At 39.4% G+C, this 27790-nt stretch overlaps 1 protein-coding gene across 4 annotated transcripts in view; it reads right to left on the bottom strand.

Moving 5' to 3' along the window:
- Positions 1-21466: 21466 nt before the first annotated feature.
- The window catches only part of LOC124594878 (broad-complex core protein isoforms 1/2/3/4/5-like), a 67153-nt gene continuing 60829 nt past the window's right edge, over positions 21467-27790 (bottom strand). For all 4 annotated transcript variants that reach the window (XM_047133348.1, XM_047133347.1, XM_047133350.1 and 1 more), the window contains one exon: positions 21467-21996. In XM_047133348.1, coding sequence (XP_046989304.1) covers positions 21728-21996 — 269 coding nt within the window. In that variant the 3' untranslated portion in view covers positions 21467-21727. The remainder of the gene's footprint in view (positions 21997-27790) is intronic.

The raw sequence follows: 27790 nt of genomic DNA, 5'->3' as shown, positions 1-27790 counted from the left end.
AATGAAAGATGTAGAAAACTAAAACAGAGTGAAGAAAAGAGTAGTTACTGTGGAGAAATGCTGAAACAGAAGAAATAACGTAAATTAAGGCAAGAAGGCTGGCAAGAACCAAGGACATGTAGTTCTAGTTCCCACCTGTGGAGTTCTGAGAAATTGGTGTCTGAGGGAAGAATCCATATGGCACATGTGGTGAAACAGGTGCCGAGGTCACGATTGTCATGTTGTAGAGCATATCTTTGTTTTGAAATGAATTATATTTATTATTAATTGGTAGAACAAAGTCATGCTAATATTTATTGTTCATAGATTTGTAAGAGCTCCCCTTCGATTTGCAGGTACTCATCTACTGCTAGGCTTGTTATTGTGAACCATTATAGTCCTAACCTCATATTCTAGCAGTCTTTTCGTGGGTTTAGAAATATTAAGACGTGCCTGCTGACACTTTCTTTCAAGTTGAGCTTGAGTCTTCTATTTTCATCACACAGAATTTTTAAGTCCTTTTATAGCTCAGCAATAATTAACAACAAAGAATTTCTATCTTCATTGGATACTTTGTCAGGTTTTATGGTGTTACCTGTCATATTGAGGTGGCCATCAGCACATCTTGGGCAGATCCATTCGGCACTCTTTTTCAGTTAGGTCACACACAAAATGATTCCAGCAATTGAATGAATCACACAAAATACCATTTCGTACATTTGTATTATGTTTTACACTTTTAATATCAAGGATCAACCTGGTTTTTTGTGTGTGTGTGTGTGTGTGTGTGTGTGTGTGGGGGGGGGGGGGGGGGGGGGAGCTGAATCACTGCCTACTACTTCGACCGGCACCATCTCGACACTCCAATGTGTTTGGCGATCTATGAACATAATCTTTTAATAGTTTCTACTCGTAATTTGTAATAAATTGTGCTTTCATTCCTCCACTTGTCCCCCTTGAATGAGTTTTTTCTGACTTCTGAGTTAATTACTATCAGTGATAATTTCAATTTTATGACTTTAAATGTATCAGAGACTGAGCGTTACTGATGTTGGTTTAATTATTTTTGAACAGTTGTTTATTAACAGATCGTCTTACAGGTGGATCTGTTTTCATTTCTGTGCATATTTTTTTGTAACTTTGCCAAATTAATGGTGTTTTTGTAATGTTCATAGTAAAAACAAAATATTACAGCTTGAATATAGATGTGGATATTGAAGAAGATGCAAAATAGCATCTTCCATCAAACATCTGAAGCCTTGTCAATAAAAGAATGAACTTCTCATAACCTTACAGGAAAAGTTCAAGGATAGATGGAATGCGCAGCAGACTTTAACATATCAGAACATCACATAAAAATCAGTGAAGATAAACAAATTCATCTTGTTGGAGAGAAGCCATAATACTACTGTAGAGTCAATAAGAAGAAAGGAGTTGACTATATTTGCAAAAAAATGGAGTTAAGCCTCAGGTGATTCAGAGTGATGAATATTGTGTTGAACAAGTTATTGAATGCTGTGCCACAATAGCGGATCAGGAAAAGCAGCAGCTGTACCAACAACAATTTGTAGGCCAACAGCAGAAACAATCTTAAGCTTCATAAAGCACCTAGAAACAGTTTAATAAGGTTAATTGTATCAAAAGGAAAATTCAAGTGAAAAAACAAAGTATGAGATGGAACTGCTCACCAGTATTTACCTCCAAGGTGCAAAATAGGTAGTAAGCCTACTACTGATAGACACACATAAAAGTAAAGTTGGTGAATGAATGAACAATAGTATCGTAGTCTTTCGGGACCGTTAGTCCCTTAAGGTTACAAAATGTTAAAAATGTCAGTCAGATCCCAGGATACTCTGACACCTCCCTTTCATCTGCATGTGATCTTGTCCTCACTGCTGGTGAGTCCCTCTCCTCCTGGGATTTGAGTTACATGCCCTTCCTTCTTAACCTTCGAAACTGTCACCCTCTCATGCCTGAGGGAGAAAGTAACAGTTTCAGAAGCTAGGATAATGTTGTCACTATTATTTTTATATGCTTTTATTGGCAGTTATACGTATTTTGCCTCCTGAAGATAAGTACTATGTAGCAGATCTGTCTAATAATTTATTAGTTTTAATAATGTTATGCAGACTCAAGTGGAGAATCATTGATTGTAGAGAGATCAGTATTGATTATCTATCCATAGTACTGTTCTCCATCTGTGGATTACATACCACTGTAAAATTCCGTACAAGAATTGAAGAATGTAGTATTTGAAGACCCAGCAACTGGCAGTGATTTAACTGTAAAGCCAACAGTCAACTGTTCATCTGATCGTGAGGATCAAATGTTGACAAAAAAAGAAAAAAATATATATATCATAAAAGTAAAGTATGGGATCACAGTATCATAAACAGTGATTAAATCATTGTGTTTAAGAAGTTACTGTGGGAAGAACGCTGAGGCAAAACTTACGAAGTAGATATGTAGCTGGAAAATTTAACTTTTTCTTAAATATAGTCCTATGGCACTTCAGAAGCAAGGATACATTACAGGTACTTCTTGGGATTAACACTCCAAGAATAAAACAAAAATATTTTCCACTATTATTAAAAAAATAGCAAGGCTAATTAAATGAAGCACCCAGAAAATAACTTTGGCAGAAATAATGACACTCAAAATATTGGTCACCAGATTCAGTCATTACTTCCTGAGAGTGGCAGCAAACATTACGCCCACTAGTAAAAAACCAGATACAAATGGATTAGATTTACTTGTGCATACACTCTGTATGCAACACCATCAAACATTAGTTTCAAAATACAACCTCTAAAATGATTACAAAATGCCTCAAGTCAGAAAAAAGTAGTAATGCTGCTCACTATGATGCTGAGCTACACTTTCACAAAGAATTCTCCACAGAGAAAGCAATGGCAGTGGATCACAAAATTCATGTTTGCAAACTAAAGTACTGTGCCATCAACAGTATCTCTCTTGCCTGGATTGACTGTTGCCTTCGTAACTGAAAGCAGAGGCTCTCATACACAGATGAAAACTCAGAATGGGGAAACATAACATATGGGGTCCACTCTTTTTCTAAAAATAATCTTACAATTACTTTAAAGGGAACATCAAAAACCTTAATGTTTGCTGATAACACAAGCATGCTATTTGAGGCTCCAGCCTCAATAATACCACATACTCATGACAACTGGACAAGCCTAAGTGGTTTGAAGCTAGCAGTTTAAGTCTTGGGTTCTCAAACCCATAATAATTTAAGGAGTGAAGGTAACAACTCTGAGAATAACTGAAGTACTGAGTCTTCAGTATGTTATTCAACAATACTAAGAATGTACAGAAAGCTTCAGAAATGAAATTTTTATTCCCGTGATTGCATGTAGGTACACTGGATTACTAGTTTCGGCAGGGCTAAGCTGCCATCTTCAGTTCTGCATGGTTACAAAAATACTATACTGTTGTCGCCGTAGTAGTTAATTAAAGATTTTACGTAAGTTCTTTTTGAGATATCCTCAATGCACAGGTTATGAAGTCATGCTGGGTGATATGCTGCACACTTGTTTTTGTACCATCGTAATGGACTGTGAATTTGAAATAAAAAGTAAAATTACTTTTAAATAAGTTATTACAGTAAACATACAAATTCCAGCACATGCCTACGATAATATTATCCTGTGATGAAAAGAGAGTCAAACAGTAAAAAATATAACTGTGTCCTCACGGCAACCCACCGTCATACAGGTGCTGCACACCAAGAAGTACAGCATGTGTTTGAGTTGACTGCTGTCAACATACTGCCAAATACCAATTAGGCTACTAGAGTAATCCAGTACCACCAGATGACACTAATTAATATATTCTAGGTTTTTTAACAACGTATACATACATGCAATAGTATATGAAAGAATACAATGTGAATAATTTAAAATGAAAAATAGTACAATGCCAGTCATATAAAATGGAAAATACAATAGGTACTATTACATTATTACATAGTCAGTTTTCAAAATAGGAAAAATTATTTCCAATAAGGCAGTGAACGTTAAACATTTGTTAAGGCTAAATGAATGAAGTCAAGTGGGACACAATATAGATAACAGCATGAGATTCGTTCACTTTATATATCATTTATTATACTTTTCATCTCACAGTAGACGTCACATTGAAATTTCCAATTATAGTGCAGTTTTAAATATTTTTATTGTAATTTATACATACACAAAACATGGCATAAAAGTGATAGCATCTTGGCATGTTACAGTAATGGATATATAAATATCGGAAGGACGTGCAATAACAGGAGGTCTAGGTTACTGATTTCATGTGGATAATTACATATTTCATAACAAGTGCGCACATGTACATTTTATACTGTAATGATAATTCTATGAGACCTAGAGCAAGGAAATAAAGGAAGACAACTTTCAATTTGTAAAGTTTGTTTATCGATGTCTACAACATTGCCCTGTGTCTAGGTAACAACTGAACAGTGTAATTGTAAAGATGTGATACTACAATAATTTACAGAGAGGTACCTTGACATTTCCTGGCTTTATAGGGCAATACGCAGATTAAGTACATAAGGATATTAGGAATGACAAGTTAGAAGAATGGCAGGTACAGAACTACTAACATACAATATGTGTTTATATTCTGTGAGTGACATTGTACTAGTTTCCATTTTAAAAGATTCACATTGTATTTTCTCACATACTGTTACATACACATATATACTCTTCAAAATGTAGAAAATATGTATTATTATCCTTGAGCCTGCTGCCATCTGATGGTACTCCTCTGTATTACTGGATTAGTCCCAGCTGGTATCCATTAGTATGCAGTCAACTCAGACACATGCTGCACTTCTTGATGTGCCACACCTGTATAACTCTGTGCTGCCATGAAGGCACAGTTACATTTTTTAATGCTTTACTCTCTTTTCATCATAAGGTAATATTACGTGAGGCATTTATATTGGAACTGTAATAATTTACATTTCAAATTCACAGTCTGTTACAGTGGTACAAAAAGAAACATGCAGTTTTATCACCCAGCATGACTTCATAACCTGTACACTGATGGTATGCCAAAAATAACTTATGTAAAATCATTTATTTACAATTACAGCGAAAACAGACTAATATTTTTGTAACCTTGCAGTTGTGAAGATGGTAGCTTAGCCCTGCCGGAACTACTAATCCAGTGTACCTACACGCAATCAAGGCAAAAAAAGAGCTCTATATCTGAAGCTTTCTTTACACTGAATTCATAATCGCTCTCCAGCTGCCAGTCAGGTTTTAATAATACTTCAGAGGTGTAGATTATACTTACACACAAACACATACACTTGTATTGGGAGTAGATGAGTACACTGCCTTTAACATCCTATCCTTTGCCACATGGGTCACACCCCTGTGGAAGACTAAGGTGTTAGATCTATCAGTTGTCCACCCATCCTACTCCAGTACTGTGAGAGGATTACCCTATTCTGTCTGAAGCACGGTCACCTGCGAAAGTTGCCATATCATATACCATCTCTGCTGTAATTTCTGCGCAGCATTTTACAGGTCCAAACCATACCATCAGTCAGCAGTCCACCCAAAGGAATGATCACCACCAAACTGTGGCCAAGAGCAGGACTGACCTACCTCTGGTGGGGCACAATATCAATGGCTGCTTTATGACTACTGCCATCTGGATACCTCCACCCAATACCAGCTTCTTACTCTAAATTAAGTAGATGGGATTTGTACTTGCAACATATCCTTCGATACTGTCCTTCTGGCCTCAGTCTCTACTAGCTCTGTCCCACGACAACCTCCACCCCCTGCCTTATGACCATAACTACCCTCTTAGCCAACTCTTCAATATCATTATTTACCGTGTACAACTCCCCCTACTCGCGGCCAATGTGAGCCCACCAGTGACACATTCCTAACCCTCGCATCTCGCAGCCATGTGCCGCCATTCCCCAGCCCTTCCTTCTGCCCCATGCCACATTCTTCCCCTCCTCACTTCACCCAGCACAACAGCTCAGTACAGACAGCTGTGCTGGCAAATTGAGGTCAACGAGGACAATGTAGCCCATGCAGGTGTATATGCGTAGTGCAGGGCTGATTTAAAGCCCATGTGACACAAACTGATGCTTGGGACGCCAAGCTGAGAGGGGCCAGAGGCATCACAACTGTAGGGCTCTCTACAGGATGTGTCACGATTAGTAGCAGTCACTTGGGACACCAAACTGAGGGAGGTGCCAGGGATGCCCAAATACAAGATTTGTTTATAGTGTAGTAAAAGCTGACACAGGTGAAAGTGTGTGAGGCAGAAGCAATGGGAGTCCACCAAATGATAAGTCACCTGTGTGAAAAAATGTTCTTGAAGTGGCCCTGTGTGTATGTGTACTCCATAGCTCTGGAGGATGGCCCTGTGTGTATGTGTACTCCATAGCTCTGGAGGAGGATGCATCTGAAAGCTAGTGACACAGTTTGTCCTGTTCATGTGTGTATTGATGACTCATCATGTCAACTGTTCAGTGAATTGTTACCTTTCTCCTGCCATTATTTAATGACTGGTTCACAGACTAACCACAACAGGATGACACTTAGCTGGCACATGTTAAGCATACAGACTGGTGATATGGCTGTACAGACTGGTGATATGGCTGTCTAAACTTATAGAAGCAATTGCAGATGAGCTGATGTCTGCTGTGACCAAACTCTGCTAAGGTTTAATATTGACTAAGTGTTTCACCAAACTCTTCAACCCTGGTATGCCAATGTACCATGTAAAGAGTTGTGGAAAACCCTATTATTTTGTGCAAGTTCCTGGAATACTGGTGTCTCAGAATTAAGGTTTATTGGAAGAAGCAGACTGGGGTAACTCAGACAGTGTATTCAGAACATGGGGCTCATCTAGCTACTTCTGCACCTGTGGGTTGCGTCATGCATTTTTGTTAAAACAAAACAGATACAGCTTCTGTTTGTACATGCATAGAAGGTTCAAGTAAATTCCACTATTACATAAATAAGTCCCAGAAATTACAAATCTTAAATGATACATAATAAGAGGAGACGAGAATTGAACCAGTGAGAAATAAGTTGCCAGACTATGACTACAACCACTACAGAATGGCAGGTGACTTACAGCACACAGCAATATGTATTCCACAAAGTACTTTTCATTATCATAAAGATTCATGTGATTTCAAACAAGCAATAATGACTTGCATGCATCGGAAGATGTTAATTGTCATATACAGAAGGAAATATCCTGTGTGAATTTGCTCGAAGTCTAGTTGGTCAACAAGTTAAAATGGAGTCAACACATTGGTAAACTAATCAAGAAGCTGTTGACCTAAAGGTATGAGTGTTGGCTTATTTTTCATATTTTCATTGCCTGTTGTCTTATTGAATTATCTTCTGGGGCAGTGCACCTAAGCTAAGGCTGAAAGCTTACTTGTTTGACAGTCTTCTTGTTGTGCCTATCTGTGACTCAGCGTCTCCGCTATATGATAATTAGTAGTCTACTCTTCTAACAATATAGTCATTAACGTAAATAAAATATTTATTGAGCAGAAGCGCACAGCAAGAATACTGTGTAAAGTAGATAACCTCAAATTTTACAGCAGTCTCTTTAAGAATATTGGAATTCTTACATTCATTTCCCAATATACTTACCGCTTACTGGCTTTTTGTCTGTGACCACAAAGAGTCACTTTCAACTGTGATTTGCACTGTCACAATACAAGACACAAAAATAATTTTCATTTGCCTCCTCATCTAGGGTTCAGAATGAAGCTATGCAATCTGGTGAGAAGATATTCAGCAAGCTCCCAACTGACATAAAGTAAGAAATTGAGAATCACTTCAAATCAAAATAAAATTAAAAGTCTACCTTATTTGCCACTCTTTTTACAAATACTCTGAATATTTAGATTCGAAGATTGAAAAGTTATGCTACGCACAAGGCAGTTGGCAATATCTGTGGTAAAACTTCACAACAAGCTGGAATGTACTGAAAACATGACTATATTTACGTATGTAGGTAAATATTTTCTTTAAAAAAAAATCATCATTAAGCTATTGACAGCAAATTGGCAACAGCTGTCTACTACAGCTGAGGAGGCAGCAGCTTTTTCTATAGTAACAACTTTCTTTCTAATTTCATTGATTAAATTCACCTAGCATAAGCATGAATAGATGTAAGCACTATGGTGGTAGTTTATTGTTGGTACAGTATAGAGATTAATTTATTTCCTTGTCTTTTGTTTATATATTATCCTGCGTTGTTCCATGTTCCTTAATGTTCTCTTTCTTGATGCACTCCGTGTGAATGGATGGATGGATGAATGAGTGAATGAATGAACAAATCAATCAATCAGTCTTCCCCATCCATGTCTAGTCTAGCTCCTACATCTAATTTTGTAAATGGTAGTTGCCCTACGATTAACGGCACAGGGTTATATTGGTTATCAGTATCAGTTCACTCTTTTTCATTCTATTTGTGAATGGAAGAATGACTACTTGTATCTCTTTGATTTTACTGTCCATGGGTATTGTGAGAGGTACAAGTAAGAGGAAGTAATATGTTGCTTGACTCTTCTTGGAACAGGTGATCTCAGCATGCTTAAAAAACTCTCTGTGATGCACATTTCTTTTGTACAGTCTGGCACAGATTTTGGATTTGCATGTCGTGGATGCTCTCACACTTCTGAAATATTCCTTTGAGGAAATGTGATTCTTTGGGTCTTCCTTATCTCTGTTAATCCTACACAATAACACCCCCTGACTAATGGGAAATACTTAAGAATAAATCAAAAGAAGGTTTTGTTTTCTTAGGATTCTTTCAGTGAATCTTAGTCTGACATCTACCTTTCACACAACTACTTTTAAGCAATCATTCAATTTAAAAATCACTGTGGACACAAACTCCTATATATATTTTAGTTATGACCACTGCTAGTGATATGTCATCAATTGCATAGCTGAAAAATAATGGGGTACACTCAAAGTTACTTTCATAGATGACACTTCCTCCCCCAGTACTGACTTTGCCATCAACAGCAAATTAAACACAAAGCTTCCTTCTTAGGATAGTACACAGTTTTCATATGAGACAAAGAGTGAGGTTGAAATGTTATAACTTATGAAAGGGTGAAGGCAGTTTTTTTGTGTACAATATATTTCAATCTCAAAGGGGTAGGTGAAGCCCTAGCAAATGAAGGAATTATAAAGATTAAGATTTAATGTCCCAGTGACAATGAGGTCATTTGAAATGCTGGATGAGGTCAGATTAGGGAAGGAAATCTCGTAGGAAGAACCCTGACACTTGCCCTTAGTGAGTAAGGGAAATCACAGATGGCATAACTCTGGTTGGCCAGCTGGGTTTTTGAGTCACTGTCCTCCTGAGTAAAATCCCAGTATCTTATCATTGCACCATCTTGGTCAGTAACCGCTGGCAAAGGCTCCAATTTAATTTTTAAGGCCTCAGTGACATTGGGTGATAACTGAGGCACTGGTTAGCAGTGCTGATGTGTGTGTGATTTTTTTTATGGTTAAAAGAAGAAATGATGTTCGATAGGTTACGGGCTGTTTTGGTTGGATAATGTCTCTTTCTCATTAAAAATGAGAGACAGACAGCATCTTTTCAGCATCAGCTCCTCTGACCAGCACAGTTGGTGGAAACAGTCCCTCCAGAAAACTTTGTTCCCATAATGAGAGTGAGACTGCTTTGACATTTAAAAGAGGTGCATTTCCAGTTTTCCCCTACTCCCCTTCAGACAGGGTGCCATGGTGATGAGACAAGTTTTCCAGTTAGGCTAAGCACTACGGCACTCATGCCAGTGCATGGTTCACATGCCAAATTCTTGTCCCCCCCCCCCCCCCCCCCTCGATCTAGAGAGTAACATTATTTGGCAATGAAACATGGGTGGTAAACAGTACAGGCAAGAAGAACTAGAAGGATCTGAAATGTAGTGCCACAGAAAAAATACTGGATTTGATGGATAGATTGCATAACTACTGAAGAAGTACCTGATATGAATTGGGAATAAAAGAAATTTATGGTTCAACTTGGAGGGGAAAAAAAAGGACTGGTTGATAGCACACATCCTGATATATCAAGGAATAGTCGGTTTGGTAATGGAGGGGGGGAAGTGGGTTGGGTAAATACTGTAGAGGGAGATCATATTGTGACTGCAGTAAGTAGGGTCAAACATGTATGAATGTCTGTGTGTTTTGTAAGTCTGAAGGAACTCCCATATCATGATTTCCGCACGATGACAGCCACTCCAGTCATTGCCTATATTCCATAACATTTATGGGCGACACAGAAATGCCACCTTTCTGCGAAATCAGTGCCAAGTAGTTGCATTTGGACACCTCTTGGACCAGCCATTATTGTCAAACAGCCGGGCAGCAAGGTAACAAGCAGTCTGTCTTGGCCAATGCTGTATTGATAATGTGGTCATCTCTGCCATCACTAGTTTCAGAACCTCTGCCTGCCACCTGTGCATCCCAGCACTCTGCTGCCTTCACAGAACTTTGACGTTGGGAGCCAGCCACATGTTCCTCAACCAAGGTGCCAATGTATGACTCTTTCGCCCTGAGCCACTGGGGCAGGTCACAGACTGCCATATTCATAATGGAGCAGGCACATTGGTTCAGCTTGTTATGGGCCAGGTAATGAGAGACTCCCTCTATGCAACCGCACTAGCCACTACGGGAGCCCACACTCAGCACTATCACCTTAATGTAGGGCCAAAAGTTGGCTCACTGGGAAATGCCAGGATGGTGTATTACCCTCGCTCACCATTGATGCCAGCAGCTTCAAAGTCCAATGATTGTAAACAAACAGAATTAAAAGAAGTGCTTGTATCTACGAACTGTCTTTTCCTGTTGCTCCTGCATCCACTTTCAGCAGAGAACCGCTGCCCACACCCTGCCGTTTCTGGTACCATATTCTAATTGTCATCAGCAGTATCTCCTCCTCAAACCTCATTATAATAGATGTCAGAAGAACTGCTGAAGAGGATGATGGGTGGCAACTAGAAGATAAAAGCTAATTCCATAATTCTGATGTAGGGACATCCTATGCAACATTATGAATAAGTGCCAATTTTCAAGTTTTTTGGGGCTCTTTAGGGTTGGTTTTCTACCCTTTGTTCTTCCTTTTCTTTTTATTTTTATTTTGGGTGTGCTGTATTCTTCTGTTGGTAGTAAGTAGGTAACATAGCTAAACAAGTTTTGGCTCAGGATGTGATTCAGCATCTGACTGATCAAGTAGCTCAGTTGCAGCCACAGTTAGGACAACTAAGGAAGGATAGGATGGAACAATCATTTCCTAGTGCACCTATCCTTGACAGTAACACTGCTTCATTGGTCACTCCATTTTCCTCAACATCAGGGGAAGATTTATTTGTGATTTTTGACAATTTGGATACAGTGCCAGGTTCGGAAATCGGAGAAAAAAGCAATTACTGAGCAGTCAAACAAAGTTGACAGAAGATGCTAAGGGCGTATGTGATGTGCCACAAGAAATTAATGGAAACAAAGATTTGATGACTTCATTTGATGAATGAAGGAGTTACATTGTTGAAACTAGATTTCTACGGATACCAGTTACTTAATGCTGGCTCCTATTCCGATTGCACATGAGGTTGGATATACATTGAGATAATAATAATAGCCATTTAACAGGATATTCCAGAAACACGGAGAGTCAGTAGAGACTCTTGTAAATCGCATTCGTAAAATATGAATAAGGCCGTATTGCACAGGAACCCGAACGGAGAGAACTTGACGCATTTTGAGGAGTTTACAGCCAGAAATGCCACATGGCGTTCCTACAGAATACCTAAAGACTTATGAAGCAGTAGAATCTGCAGTAGGATGCAGTATGTTTTGTAGGATGGAGAGTCACAGTCAGATGTAGAAGTAACTTCGAGTGCACCCCACGGAAGTGTGATGGGATCTTTGCTGTCCATGTTGTGTATTAATGACCTTGCAGACAATATTAACAGTAACATCAGACTTTTTACTAATGACACAGTTATCTACAGTGAAGTGCTGTCTGAAAGAAGTGCATAAATGTTCACAATATTATGAAAATGACAAGATTACTACTCACCATACAGTGGAGATGTTGAACTGCACACAGGCAAAACAAAAAGACTACTAAACACGTAAGCTTTCAGCCAGAAGGCCTTATTCTAGAATAGACAACATACACATACACATTCACACAAATGCAGCTTACACACACATGACCACTGTCTCTCGCTGCCAGGTCTCGCTCCGGTGGCCAGAGACAGTGGTCATGTGTGTGTGTGAGCTGCATTTGTGTGAATGTGTATGTTATGTTGTCTATTTCCAAATAAGACCATCTGGCTGAAAGCTTACTTGTTTAGTAGACTTTTTGTAGTGCCTATCTGCAACTCAACATCTCCAGCAACACATCATCTCCACTATATATTGAGTAGCCATCTATCCTTTCGACAATATTGTCATTATTCCATCCAGGATCTTGCATACATATTCAGTCAGATCTTCATAAGATTTCAAAGTAGTGCAAAGATTGGGAACTTCCTTTAAATTTTCAAAAATGTAAAATTGTGCACTTCATGAAACAGAAAAACAGTATCCTACGACAATAATACCAGTGAATCAAACGATGGAAAATCCAGGATGGAATCTAACAATAATATGAAAAGGAAAGTCGCTACTCGTCATATAGTGGAGATGCTGAGTCACAGATAGGCACAATAAAAAGACTGTCCCAATACAAGCTTTCGGCCAACAAGACCTTGTTTTTGTTGTGCCTATCTGCAACTCAGCACCTCAGCCATATGGTGAGGAGCAACTTTCCTTTTCATAATATAGTAATATCAATAATTTATAAAATTATTTAATTGGATAGATAAAAAATCTACTCACCAAGTGGCAACAGAACACACACATAAAAGACTGTTGTGATTGGCAAGCTTTCAGAGCCAGTGCCTCCTTCTTCAGACAGAAGCGTTGAAGGGGAAGGAAGAAGGGTGAAGGAAAAGGGCTGGAGAGGTCTAGGAAAAGGGGTAGATTTTGGGAAAGTCACCCAGAACCATGGGTCAGGGGAGACTTATTGTATGGAATGAGAGGGAGAAACTGATTGTTGGGGCTGCATCAGACGAGATTTAAAAACCTGAGAGCTTAAAGGTGGAAGACTGGGTAATATACAAGACAGAGACTACTATTAAAACATCATGTACAAGTTAATAAGCATGAGAAGCTGAGTGCATTGTACGTAACAGAGGTGGGAGGGGGCAGTGAAAAATAGATGGGAAAGACAATGAAAGATGTAGAAAACTAAAACAGAGTGAAGCAAAGAGTAGTTACAGAGAAGAAAAGATGAGACGGAAGAAATTAACATACATTTAAGGCCAGGTGAGTGGCGAGAACCAAGGACATGATGTAGAGCTAGTTCCCACCTGCGAAGTTCTGAGCAGCTGGTGTCTTGGATGAAAAATCCAGATGGCACGTGTAGTGAAACAGGTGCCGAAGTCATGAATGTCATGCTCTGCAACAGGATATTGTGAGTTGCCAGTGTATACCCTCTGCCTATGGCCATTCATCCTAAATGAAAATTTGGTTGTAGTCACGTCAATGTAGGAGGCTGAACAGTGTTTACATAATAGCTGGGATATGACGTGTCTTTTCACACGTGGCTCTCCCTTTGATAGTATATGTTTTGCCATCTACAGGGCTGTTATAAGTGGTATTAGGAAGGTGCATAGGGCAAGTCTTGCAGTGGGGAAGGCCACAGGAGTAGGAGCCATGGGGTAGGGGGTGGGTGCAGAAGGGGCATAGGGTTTGGCAAGAATATTGCGGAGATTGGGAGTGCGACAGAAAGCTATTCTAGGTGTGGTGGGAAAAATTTCATACAGAATGGATGTCATTTCAGGGCATGATTTTAGGAAGTCATGACCCTGTCAAAGTAGCTGATTAACACATTCCAGACCACACCAATGGTGTGCTTCAAAGCGGTTTTGTAGAGGGATCAGCAGTACCAGGATGGGATGTGATGGCCTGGGAAATCTGCTTTTTAACTAGGCTGGTGGGGTAATCATGTGCAGTGAGGTCTGAGGTCAGAATGGTGGTGTAGTGCTGTAAAGTGTCTGCATCTGAACAAATACATTTGCCTCAGATGCCAAGGAAGGGAATATTTGACATGGAAAGGATGGCAACTGTCAAAATGTAAGTACTGTTGTTTGTTGGCAGGTTTAATGTGGACAGAAGAGTGTAGCTGCCCTTCAGTGAGGAAAGTGGCATGGGATTCGGAATAGGACAATGTGAAATTTAATTGGGAGAAAGTATTCAGAGAGGAAATTTAACAGGTCAGCCTCACCATGAGTCCATATGGTAAAGATTCCATCAATGTATCTGAATCAAACCAGGGGATGAAGACTTATAGATCCCAGGAAAGCCCCTTCCACACGACCCATGAAAAGGTTGGCACAGGAAGGAGCCATCCTGGTTCGCATGGCCACACCCCTGATCTGTTTGTATGTCTGCCCCTTGAAGGTACAGTAGTGGTTGGTAAGTATAAAGTTGATTAAGGTGAGTAGGGAGGATGTCATTTATCCCGGTCTGGAATGTTTTAATCAGCTACTTTGACAGGGCCATGACTTTCTAAAATCATGCCCTGAAATGATATCCATTCTGTCTGAAATTTTGCCCACAACACCTAGAATAGCTTTCTGTCGCACTCCCAATCTCCGCAATATTCTTGCCAAACCCTATGGTCCTTCTGTACCCATCTCTTTACCCTATGGTCCTACCCCTGTGGCTGGCCCCACTGCAAGACTTGCCCTATGCACCCTCCTACCACCACCTATAACAGCCCTGTAACTGGCAAAACATATACTATCAAAGGTAGAGCCACCTGAGAAAAGACATGTCATATACCAGCTATTATGTAAACATTATTCAGCCTTCTATATCAGCATGACTACCACCAAATTATCAGTTAGGATGAATGGGCATAGGGGCATAGGGAGAGGGTATATACTGGCAACTTACAATATCCCATTGCAGAGCATGCTCTACAACATGACATTCGTAACCTCAGCACCTATTTCACCAAACGCGCCATCTGGATTCTTCACTCAGATACCAGTTGCTCAGAACTCCGCAGGTGGGAACTAGCTCTACAGCATGTCCATGGTTCTTGCCATCCACCTGGCCTTAATTTATGTTAATTTCTTCTCTCTCAGATTTTCTTCACTGTAACTACTCTTTGCTTAACTCCATTTTTATTTTCTACATCTTTCATTGTCTTTCCCATTTATTTTTGACTGCCCCCTCCCGTTACGTACAATGTAATTATTAACTTGTACACAATGTTTCAGTTGTAATCTCTGTATTGCATATTATCCTGTCTTCCATCTTTAAGCATTCAGGTTTTTAAATCTTGTCTGTGCAGTCCCCAACAACCAGTATTTCCTTCTCATCCCGTACGGAAAGTCTCCTCCGACCCGTGGTTCTGCGTGACCTTCCCAAAATCTATCCCTTTTCCTGGACGTCTCCAGTCCTTGTCCTTCATCCTTTTTCCTTCCCCTTCAACTCTTCTGCCTGAAGAAGGAGCCACTGGCTCTAAAAGCTTGGCAGTCATAACAGTCTTTTATGTGTGTGTTCTGCCACCACTTGGTTAGTAGATATTTTATCTATTGAATTAAATAATTATATCACTAATTGATTGTTTTTGTAGTAATATCAATAACACATAGCTGGAATTGACCAACTGCCATGAATACCTAGGTGTAGCACTTTGGAGTGATATGAAATGGAATGGTAACATAGGTTTAGTCGTGGGTGAAGCAGGTGGTAGACTGCGGTTGTTTGGCAGACTACTGGAAAAATGCAGACAGTCATCAAAGGAAATTGCTTACAAATCATTCTTGTGACCTGTTCAGGGATATTGCTCAAGTGTGTGGGAATAGGATATCTTCTTGTGGAACTAATGAACAGCCAATCAGTTTCAAAGTGGAAGGTTTATTGAAACCCCCTTACCATGGTTTCAATGTTTATATAAAAAAAAAAAAAAAAAAAAAAAAAAAAAAAAAAAAAAAAAAAAAAAAAACTTTTTTTCAGAAGGAAATAGTGACAACCTAAACATGTTAACAGTGTGTGTGTGTGTGTGTGTGTGTGTGTGTGTGTGTGCGCAATAATATCTCGTTACAAATTATTCACACTAACTGGGTTACATGTTGTGGCAGAGTTACATTAAAATACAGCTGAAAGATGTCAGTCAGATGTAAAATTTCACCTCCATAATAATTGAAACATGGACATCACAGTGGCTGTCATTTAGCATTACCTCATCAACATACAGCAAGTGCACTAATGTTGTGTACACAGTTCTTGGGCTAAGGAAAGCTTCCAGCAAGGGGGGCACTAGTAGTATGTGAGGAGAGTGCGCGATAATGAATGAACATTATTACACTAAACTTGTTTAAAACATTAAAATGAAAATCATTACATTAAAAACCAGATCATTTCTAGCTGCATAAATATTTCAAATTAATAGAATGGCAACAAGTATTAAGTTATACCATCTAGAAAATGTCATTGTGGTAAAAACAAAGATTACATACACTGTGAGATAATGCAAGCAGAAAACAATAGCTTAAAGACTAAGGGAGAGAAGGAATTGGGGATACAGAAAGGGAAGGAAAGGAGGATGGAGAGTGGGGGGGGGGGGGGGGGAGGATATGCTAAAATGTGTATAGCTCAGAAATGTGACACACCTGCAAAATTGTGAACATCAAAACCTCCAGATATTTATTTACATAATATCAAAGAAGAAACACTAGCACTAACAGATGAGGAAAATGACATGTGCAATAGTCGCATGGAAGATCAAGGCACCACTTTGTTACATTAACAAGTAGGGGTCTGAAGCTATCTAGAAAATTTCTATTTTTGAGTTGCACCTGTTCATTTAAAATGGATCCATCTTTGTGAGCAAATTTGCTTGAAAATATGTAATTCTTCTAGCAAGTCCAGCCTATAAACTTTACTTTCTTTATGCAAAAGTTCTAACTCTTCTAGTCTCTATGATGTGTGTTGGAGAATAAGCATATGTTCAGTAGAAACAGAACTGTACACATTTCCCTTTTTTACACATTTTCTAAATCATCAATAAAAGATTTCTCAAAAAGGTCAAAAAATATTTAGCACCAGGTTCAAAAGATGGGCACAAAAACACAGGAAGACAGCAAGGTGGACATCATCAAAGAGTAGTATTATGAAAGTATCATGTTGTACAATGGGTGATGTTTACCAACTCCTATGTCCCACAGGGAAAGTCTAAAAAAAAAATTACCAAACACCCTATCAAGTGACAGAAATGACGTCACCTGTTAATGTTAAACTACAGCTTTCAACTTGCACCACAATAGTTCATGTTAAGTCATGCCCACCCTTTTAAAGGAACCCCAGAGGCATTGATAATTGAGAACGCAACATGTACATGAATTTTATGTGTTTACTTACTAATTTTAGTTATGTTTATGTTTTGGGAAGTACTGAATTATAGAGGGTGCTGTTATGAAAGAGTTTCTTGAGTGAGCATAACGGAAACATTTTTTTAGGTATTTAGTTGAAGTAATATATTGGGGTGAAATTTTTACTTGCAATATTGCTAATGATAGTAGAACTTACCTTAACACTTATACTGGTGGTGAAACATTGATGTTACCAAGCATGACATGTTAATTATTTTGTGAAAAGTGCATGGTAATTTGATGTGGAAGTGATTGTTTACTCTCAGCAGGCTGTAACATCAGTCAGGTTGCCATTAGGTGCAGTTGTATATAGGTGTGCAAGTTAGTTGTAGGTATTTAGCTTTAAGTGTAAAGATTTTTTTTTTGTTTTGAATCATCAATTTTTGAAAGATGATTGGCCAGACAATCCCATGCATGCTTTCCACACAGGAATTACTGCACTAACAAACTCAGCCAGTCACCATCTGCCCTACACAACAGGTGGACACTGTATTCAGGTCGTATGAGTTCATCTTGTTCCACTCCAAAAACCTGCAACAGAATGCTCTAAAGAGATACTCAGACAAAATGGAATTCAAAGAATAATTGATTGAAAAGCAGAATTTTTCCAAAGAGTAGGTCTGCATTGGTTTTCTCTGGGGCAGTAGCAATGATTATTGTTTTCACTTGTTATGAGAAAGGACGTTGGAGTGGTGCACAGAGAATAGAGGTACGAGGCCAAGCTAATGATCAATGGCACTCAGTTCAATTTTTCCAGACCAACTTTTCAGTTACTCACCACTATCACTGGACTACCTCCCTAAATATCACCCACAACTTATCTACTACACGTACCCTTATAGGGATCCTACTGACTAGAAACCTGACTTACTCGAATAATGTTTTAGAACTCACCCTGCTCACCTTCATAGATCAGATGATAGCTGTGCAAAATGGCCATATATCAATGGAGCACCTTTTAAACCAAGTAAAAAAAGTATCATTCCGAACATCAGCACCAGCTCATAACTAATAGGAACATCAACTTCAGCTGTCTGCATGATTTTGGCCATAGTAGGTGTTGGTTACTGCCATTTCAAAACCATCCCTTCCTGATTTCAACCTACAGATTCAAACCAGTAGTAACAGCACCAAAGAGAAAGTTACTGAAAAAGGTCAGAATCAATTGTGACTAAAAGCTTCATGTATGAGCCAAGTGCACGTGAGGTCCAAAAAGTGCAAATAGTGTGAAAGACCAAGTGTCTTTGCGAGTGAAGCAGGGGGACATCAATTGTAGAACAGTACACCAGGAAGCAGCCATTGACTGCTGATGTTTCCTGAGCTACGTGCTCAGCACCCCAGCAAAAGTTGTCATTTCCATAGTGTCAGATTTTTACATGTCATTGCCCTGGGGTCAGCCATTGGGAAGCATCTCTTGATCTAGCTTGACTAACTTCTGTGTGATGACAGCCACTCTAGTCATTGCCTCTGTCCACTCTAGTCATTGCCTCTGTTTCAGAACATTTCCGTGGTGAGACAGATGTGCTGCCCTTCTGCAAAGTCAACACTGAGCAGCTGCATTTAAACCCCTCCCAGACCAGCCATCATTGGCCAACAGCTGAGCAGTAATGTTATGTGCAATCTGTGCTGGCCAGCGTGGTGTCGATGACATGACCGTTCTCTGTTCTCACTGGGCTCCGAACCTCTGTCCGCTACCTGAGCATCCGGGTGCTCGGTCACTTTGCTGCCTTCCATGCCTCTACCAAAGTACCAATGGAAGACCCTTTGCCTGAATCACTGGGGCAGGACACAGTCCGCTTATTCACTATGCAGCATACATTGGGTCCGTACACTATGGGCCAGGTAATGAGAGACTCCCTCTATGCAGCAACAGCCACTGTGGGAGCATGCACTCAGCATTATCATCTTCATCCTGGGCTGGAGGTCAGCACACGGGGTTGGGGATGCTGGGACAGTGTATTAGCTTCACCCAATATCAACACTAACAGCTTCAAAGTCAAACGTTTGTAAACCAACAGTAAAACAGAAATTCTTGTATCAATAAATTGTCTTCTCCTGATGCTCCGCAACCATCTTTTGCAGCAGAGAACTGCCGCCACACCTTGCCATCTCTGTAACCCCCATTACAAACGTGTCTCTGTACCTTATTATTCTACTTTAAATGTGCCTGTCAGTTGCTCAACACCTTCTCTGTGTGGCAAATAGCAGTATGTCTTATTCATTTTGTTGTCATTTGATATCAAATTTCCATTGTTGGATGTAGGTTACAATAGTTGTGACATATAGAGATGGTGAGACTTGCAAGGAACAGACTGATATGGAGAGCTACATCAAACTAGTCTTCAGACTGAGCACCACCACCACCACCACCCCACCACCACCACCACCACCACCACCACAACAACAACAACAAATCACTGTACTATGAGGCATGACTATTTATGACATAGCACTTTCGTACAATTTTGGTCCAGAGATTAGTGACCCTGCTACTACCACTGCGTTAATGGTGATGAGCTCAGTGCGTGTTTATGGGCACAGACTGCAGTGGACTCGACAAGATCTCTTTTGTGGTGATCCACATCCTCACATCATTACTGTATTTGAGAGCCGCATTTCTGCAGATTGCCTTCTGCACCATGTAACTCTTACTCCAGTTTGTCAAAGAGACTTCTAGGTCGTCCACTGTTTTATATAACCAGGAGGAAGTTCCCCGTGTGGTGCCCATCAACTTTCATACAACATTGTTTCCAGCCAATACGCTTTGCTTGACATTCAAGCTGTATTTCTTGTTGGTGAGGGGTCGACCCAAACTCATTCTCAGGTATTTCAGAGTTGTGCAGTGTTCTGAGGTAATCTGTTTCTGAGATAAAAAGAGCAGGTTCACACTTACTACCCTGTGATCTCAATTGTTTATTCCTGTAGTAAGTGGAAAGTTCATTTGGGGCATTGGGCAGCATCTATTTAACAGTCTGAAACTGATGTACCACATCTGTAATCAGCAGTTTTCTTGATGATTACAGGTCCACAGGGACCTCATATGTCAGCCTGATCTGTAACATGTTTTGTGGAGAGTGTAGCAGACTTTGGCTGACCAAGCTGCCTGCAGTGTAGGTTGGTAAGTAGTCCAGCCATATTTTTGTTGCCCCTGAAGCAATCCTTTTTAATTATTATCTTATGGGTACCAACAGCTGCACACAGTGTGAATGGCTGGGTTGGTTTCACTTTGTTTGGTTTACCTGCTCTTAGCAGAACCACTTTTCGCACCCTTTTTCCCGAATATCAATCTACATTTCATCACTGACATTAAGAACACTCCACCTCACCCACTGCCCAAACCCTTCCTTGATTCTTGTTACCAGTCTCTTCTCTTCTACACCAGCAACTGCTCATTAACAATCGGTGTTGTCATGCTCATAGAGGTGAGCTGTCTCAGGGGGGTGCGGGGTTGGGGTTGGGGGGTTTACTAAAGGTACAAGTTTAGAACAAGAGTAAAAACTAGTGCAGTTATCTGATCTTTAAGTGTGCCCATATGCTTCATACAATTCATTTGAAAGTGAGTGGTGTTCTGATCCTACATTGTATAAGATTGGAACTTTAAGTGTGCCCATGCACTACATACTATTCATTTGAAAGCGAGTGGTGTTCACACCCCATATTTTATGAGATTGTTTGGCATTGTTCCTTTGTTTGTAATCTGTCATCGCAATGCTGACTGAAAACTTACTAAAGTAAAAATATTTCGTAAGAGTATTTCATTAATGAAAACAATGTAGCGGAATAAATTATTCTAATGACAAATGCATGTACGTCAAGATGTCCAAAAATTATTATTAGTAATACGGCTTCGATGTTTGATGCTTGCTTATGCTAACTCCTTGCTTAGTAGCACTGGTCAGTTTTTATATAACAGCAAGAACCAACAGAAAAGAAAAAACAGCACTTGTCTAGAATTAAGAAATACTATAATTTTTCAATCACATTATGTACAACTACAAGCATACAAAAGTCATCTCCTGTAACAATTCCAGTCATAGACTGTTAAAATAAAACATAAATTTTACTAGTGTAGTCAAACATGACCATCTTTTCCGTTTCGCTGGACTGAAAATAATAAGGTAACAGGAATCTCATAAGTACTTTAGTGCCAAATGCTGGAAAGACTTCTTGGTTAAATCTTCAGACACTGCTACATGCCTGCTCATCTCATTAGCTGTAATTTCTGGAATACGGAGCCGTGGGTATGCCCGCCTCTATGTGATACTCGTCAAAACATGGTTCTCTACACAATCGCACATTGCACTCGGCACACAAGAAGCGAGTCTGTTTGAATGATCCCCTTGCTGTTGTTCGCTGCTTCACTTTACACTGGAGGCAGATTTTACCATGAATAGAAGACCTTGTCAAGTGATGCACCACAGACTGCTCTGACCCACATCCAAGGCTCTGCCAGAGGGATCCTGTCCACAAGGTCTGGCCTGCACAAACACAAACAAATCTTTAGGGAAGTATGACCATATTAATTTCTTCTTAAGATAACAGCTACCCACAAGTCTTCACATTCAAAGCTACCAATTCAAATGTTTTGACATACTTAACTACACACAATAAATGTTGTCACATTATTTTACAGCAAGTCTAAAAGACAGTCACAATTATTTATGATTTTGATCATAATGTTTTCCATTTCTGTAACAGGCAAATTTTAGTACGACACTTAACCTTGCAGTTCTACTCAAATTTAGTTCATAGATGATGTTCTGGTTAACTTGGCCTGATCTGTCAAAATCTGGCTCAAAGTGGAATAAAAATTACTAAAAATTCAATTATTGTAAGAATAAAACTACAGTAATCTCTGTGGTACAGCTGCATACATTTTTTTAATGTTATTATTACAGTGTTATGTTTATACGGGGTGTTACAAAAAGGTACGGCCAAACTTTCAGGAAACGTTCCTCACACACAAATAAAGAAAAGTTGTTATGTGGACATGTGTCTGGAAACACTTAATTTCCATGTTAGAGCTCATTTTAGTTTCGTCAGTATGTACTGTACTTCCTCGATTCACCGCCAGTTGGCCCAATTGAAGGAAGGTAATGTTGACTTCGGTGCTTGTGTTGACATGCGACTCATTGCTCTACAGTACTAGCATCAAGCACATCAGTACGTAGCATCAACAGGTTAGTGTTCATCACGAACGTGGTTTTGCAGTCAGTGCAATGTTTACAAATGCGGAGTTGGCAGATGCCCATTTGATGTATGGATTAGCACGGGGCAATAGCCGTGGCGCGGTACGTTTGTATCGAGACATTTTCAGAACGAAGGTGTCCCGACAGGAAGACGTTCGAAGCAATTGATCGGCATCTTAGGGAGCATGGAACATTTCAGCCTATGACTCGCGACTGGGGAAGACCTAGAACGATGAGGACACCTGCAATGGACGAGGCAATTCTTTGTGCAGTTGACGATAACCCTAATGTCAGCGTCAGAGAAGTTGCTGCTGTACAAGGTAACGTTGACCACGTCACTGTATGGAGAGTGCTACGGGAGACCCAGTTGTTTCCGTACCATGTACAGCGTGTGCAGGCACTATCAGCAGCTGATTGGCCTCCACGGGTACACTTCTGCGAATGGTTCATCCAACAATGTGTCAATCCTCATTTCAGTGCAAATGTTCTCTTTACGAATGAGGCTTCATTCCAACGTGATCAAATTGTAAATTTTCACAATCAACATGTGTGGGCTGACGAGAATCCGCACGCAATTGTACAATCACGTCATCAACACAGATTTTCTGTGAACGCTTGGGCAGGCATTGTTGGTGATGTCTTGATTGGGCCCCATGTTCTTCCACCTACGCTCAATGGAGCACGTTATCATGACTTTATACGGGATACTCTACCTGTGCTGCTAGAACATGTGCCTTTACAAGTACGACACAACATGTGGTTCATGCATGATGGAGCTCCTGCACATTTCAGTCGAAGTGTTCGTATGCTTGTCAACAACAGATTCGGTGACCGATGGATTGGTAGAGGTGGACCAATTCCATGGCCTCCATGCTCTCCTAACCTCAACCCTCTTGACTTTCATTTATGGGGACATTTGAAAGCTCTTGTCTACGCAACCCCGGTACCAAATGTAGAGATTCTTCATGCTCGTATTGTGGACGGCTGTGATACAATACGCCATTCTCCAGGGCTGCATCAGCATATCAGGGATTCCATGCGACGGAGGATGGATGCACGTATCCTCGCTAAGGGAGGACATTTTGAACATTTCCTGTAACAAAGTGTTTGAAGTCACGCTGGTACATTCTGTTGCTGTGTGTTTCCATTCCATGATTAATGTGATCTGAAGAGAAGTAATAAAATGAGCTCTAACATGGCAAGTAATCGTTTCCGGACACATGTCCACATAACATATTTTCTTTCTTTGTGTGTGAGGAATGTTTCCTGAAAGTTTGGCCGTACCTTTTTGTAACACCCTGTATAATGCATTCATATTGCAACATATTACAATGATAAAGACATGGATTATATAAAATTTTCAATAGATGTTGTTATTCATTGCTTACAGTTTGGACAACAGTAGGTGATGTGGGCTTTACAAATTGTTTAATAGGCAGATTTACAGTGTGTATGTTTTACAGTTCCACAACTCAATTGGTAAAACTGGAACCCTTACAGGATCAGCTTGTTGATGTTGTTGTTGTTGTTATTGTTTTTGTCTGTCTGTCTGTCTGTCTGTCCAACTGTTGATACCTGTACTCATTACTGAGAAAAAGAGGTATCAACTTGAAATTTATGTCACATACTAAGGTGTACAGTCCCTAGGTAGTGTGATAAATTGATGCTTCAAGTAAATGCAATAAAAAAAATACAGCCATTTGTGCCCCCTAGAATCACGATATTTGACAAGAAGCAAGGCTTCACAGTACAAGTAAAGGGAAGAAATCTGAAAGATGTTAATTTGTAATTACATCACATTAAAAATATTTTTTTCTGATATTTGTTGTCTGTTTATCTGTCTGTCCATTCGTTAAAACCTCTTTTTCTCATGAGTGGGTATAGATATAAAGTTGAAATTTACGCGATGTACAATCTCTTGGCAGTGTAAAATATTAAACTTCTAAGTCAATGGAATCAAAAGATACAGCTATTCGTGTCCCATATTTTGATACTCTCAAACTCTCTCATCAGTACCTATAGGTTACTTCTCATTGACCTAGAATCATAAAATTTGGGCTAAAAGCTAGACTTCACAATACAAGTAAAGGAAAAATTTGAAAAATCACTAATTTGTAATTATATCAGTTTTTTCCATTTGTTGTATGTATGTTAAAAACCCCTTTCTCTCAGGAACAGGTAGAGGTAAAAGTTGAAATTTATGTCTATGATCCCTTGGGAGTGTAAATAATTTAAGCTTCTAAGTTAATGCAATCAAAAAATATGGCCATATATGACACATATTTTGATACTCTCCAACTTACTTACTCATCAGAACCTATAGTGAACTACCTATATACAATGATAGATTTATTTGAAAGGCCGCAGTATTTCTGCTAAATTATACAAACTGAAACCTGTGACTGACCATCTGCAGAAAAAATTTGAAGATGGATATACTCCCAAATGAGAATCATCTACTGGCAAGTCACCTTAATCATGGAAAGGGTGACTAAAACAGTGTGCACCAATGAAATGTGCTCGTTTTGGGATTAAATCATTCTGCTTGTGCAAAACAAAGAGTGGCTATTTATGGTGCTTTATAATATACACATAAAAAGACACTGCATTTGAGCCACAACAGAGCAAGTATCCTCTTGCATTTAAAGATTTTTGTCTTTGCCTGAAGGATATTTTAACAAAGTATATACTGTTTTTATCAACAGGTTTTATACAGATCCCCAATTATTTTATGTTCTTGTCCCTAAAAACACAGTTGGCACACTTATGAATAATAGGAACGAAATACGAGCTGCTTTGAGCAAGAGAGAACTCTAGAAGAGTAAAAGTGAAGACCTTTTACAGAGGGAAATTGATGGTGATGCAATGATGAGACAAGAAATATGTTTACTCACTTTTTAGTATTTACCTTGATGAATTTCAACAAACTGAGAGGAAGAAAACAGCGGAAATGAAGGCAGAAGTTTCCCTCAAATACAGTGGCAGAAGCGGTGATTTGACTCATCTGATCAGTACATAGCAAATTACACAGCAATAATAAAAAGTCTCCAAAAATATTGCATTCAACAATACTGCCATTCAGTGGATGTTGCCGCTCTAAATTCTTACTTGTTGTGTAAGAAACTTGGTGGAAAATTTGGGCAAGTTGATATCCAAATTCAACTTCTTGGCAGTTTACTTGAAAACTACAGCACTTTTGCCAATTCTTCCCTTTCAGCAAAGAAAAGTGGGTCAATCTTGGCAAATGTCAGTCCCAAAAGGACTGGTGAGACAACACTTTCCTAAACACTTTCCTTCTACTAAGAAGGAATAAGCACTTATGAGACGCTGCCCAGTGTGCTGCACCTAAAGAGACATTAATGGGGAGAGAAACACATGTTTATTATGAGGAGTGTGATGTTGAGCTGCATGCAATACATTGTTTTGAATTGTACCATACAAAAAATAATTTATACATAAAGATATCAATATAATGGAAGGAAACATTCCACGTGGGAAAAATTATATATAAAAACAAAGATGAGGTGACTTACCGAACAAAAGCGCTGGCAGGTCGATAGACACACAAACAAACACAAACATACACACAAAATTCAAGCTTTCGCAACAAACTGTTGCCTCATCAGGAAGGAGGGAAGGAGAGGGGAAGAAAAAAGGAAGTGGGTTTTAAGGGAGAGGGTAAGGAGTCATTCCAATCCCGGGAGCGGAAAGACTTACCTTAGGGGGGAAAAAGGACAGGTATACACTCGCACACACGCACATATCCATCCACACATACAGACACAAGCAGACATATGTCTGCTTGTGTCTGTATGTGTGGATGGATATGTGCGTGTGTGCGAGACATATGTCTGCTTGTGTCTGTATGTGTGGATGGATATGTGCGTGTGTGCGAGATTATACCTGTCCTTTTTTCCCCCTAAGGTAAGTCTTTCCGCTCCCGGGATTGGAATGACTCCTTACCCTCTCCCTTAAAACCCACTTCCTTTCGTCTTCCCCTCTCCTTCCCTCTTTCCTGATGAGGCAACAGTTTGTTGCGAAAGCTTGAATTTTGTGTGTATGTTTGTGTTTGTTTGTGTGTCTATCGACCTGCCAGCGCTTTTGTTCGGTAAGTCACCTCATCTTTGTTTTTATTTATACATAAAGAAAACTATATAATGCATTAGCTCCTACAGTAAAATCCATCCTGAGACTATCAAGATAAATTGAAAGTAATTTGCTTATTTTTCATAATCCACATTGCTGCTCCCAAAAGCTCCGAATTGTTGGCAAATTACAATTGCAACAATAAATTGAGAAAATCGCACCAAAATGTGTCACATTATCCCACACTGCAAAAAAGAACATGAAGCATAGCAATAATTACATGGATGGGAACAGATAGCAGTATGTGCAAATACCTGTGGCAGCAGTGCCACCGTGGCAAGTAATAGCACAACAATGGCTGCTACTCAGTTACAATAAACAGCACAGTCAAGGAGGGATAAACATATGGTCTAATTCTGTTCAGAAAAGTTCTGCACATTTTCAGTCATTTTGTCAACATTTTAAAACATAACATTTCTAACACCAGAACAACTGCAAGCATTTCTAAAATGTATAGAACATTTCTGAACAGAATCAGACAATATGTTTATCCCTCCACCTAAAGTTTACAGAAGTAAAAGAGTTGGTTGTGGCTTCAACCACTTCTTACTTCCATAACTGGCATAGGTGAGTATTAGGTGAGTATTAATGGGTCATTACAGAGCAAACTTGATTTATATTGTGACATATACCAATTCTCTGGGCAGTATTCAGCCAAGACTGAGTCTCTAGCTCCCTATTCTATTGTGGTATGTGTGCCCAGAGACATCTTTCTGCTACTGTGTGAATTGTTTGATGTATATAGATGCTGTTGCATTCAAGGGGACATGATAAAAATAGCAGCAGAAATTAGACTGTTGTAATATCTTATCAAAAACATTCATTTCGAAAAACATGGCTGTGGTATAGCTCTAAGGATTATAACTTGAATATAGCAATCATCAACGAGTATGGTACAAACAGTTTATTTACATTGAACAATTATAGATTGTTTTAA

This window comes from Schistocerca americana, chromosome 2 (genome assembly GCF_021461395.2).
Source record: "Schistocerca americana isolate TAMUIC-IGC-003095 chromosome 2, iqSchAmer2.1, whole genome shotgun sequence".
Classification (NCBI taxonomy): Eukaryota; Metazoa; Arthropoda; class Insecta; order Orthoptera; family Acrididae; genus Schistocerca; species Schistocerca americana.
The sequence above is the reverse complement of the archived record's forward strand: the minus strand, read 5'-3'. Positions and strand labels throughout refer to the sequence as shown.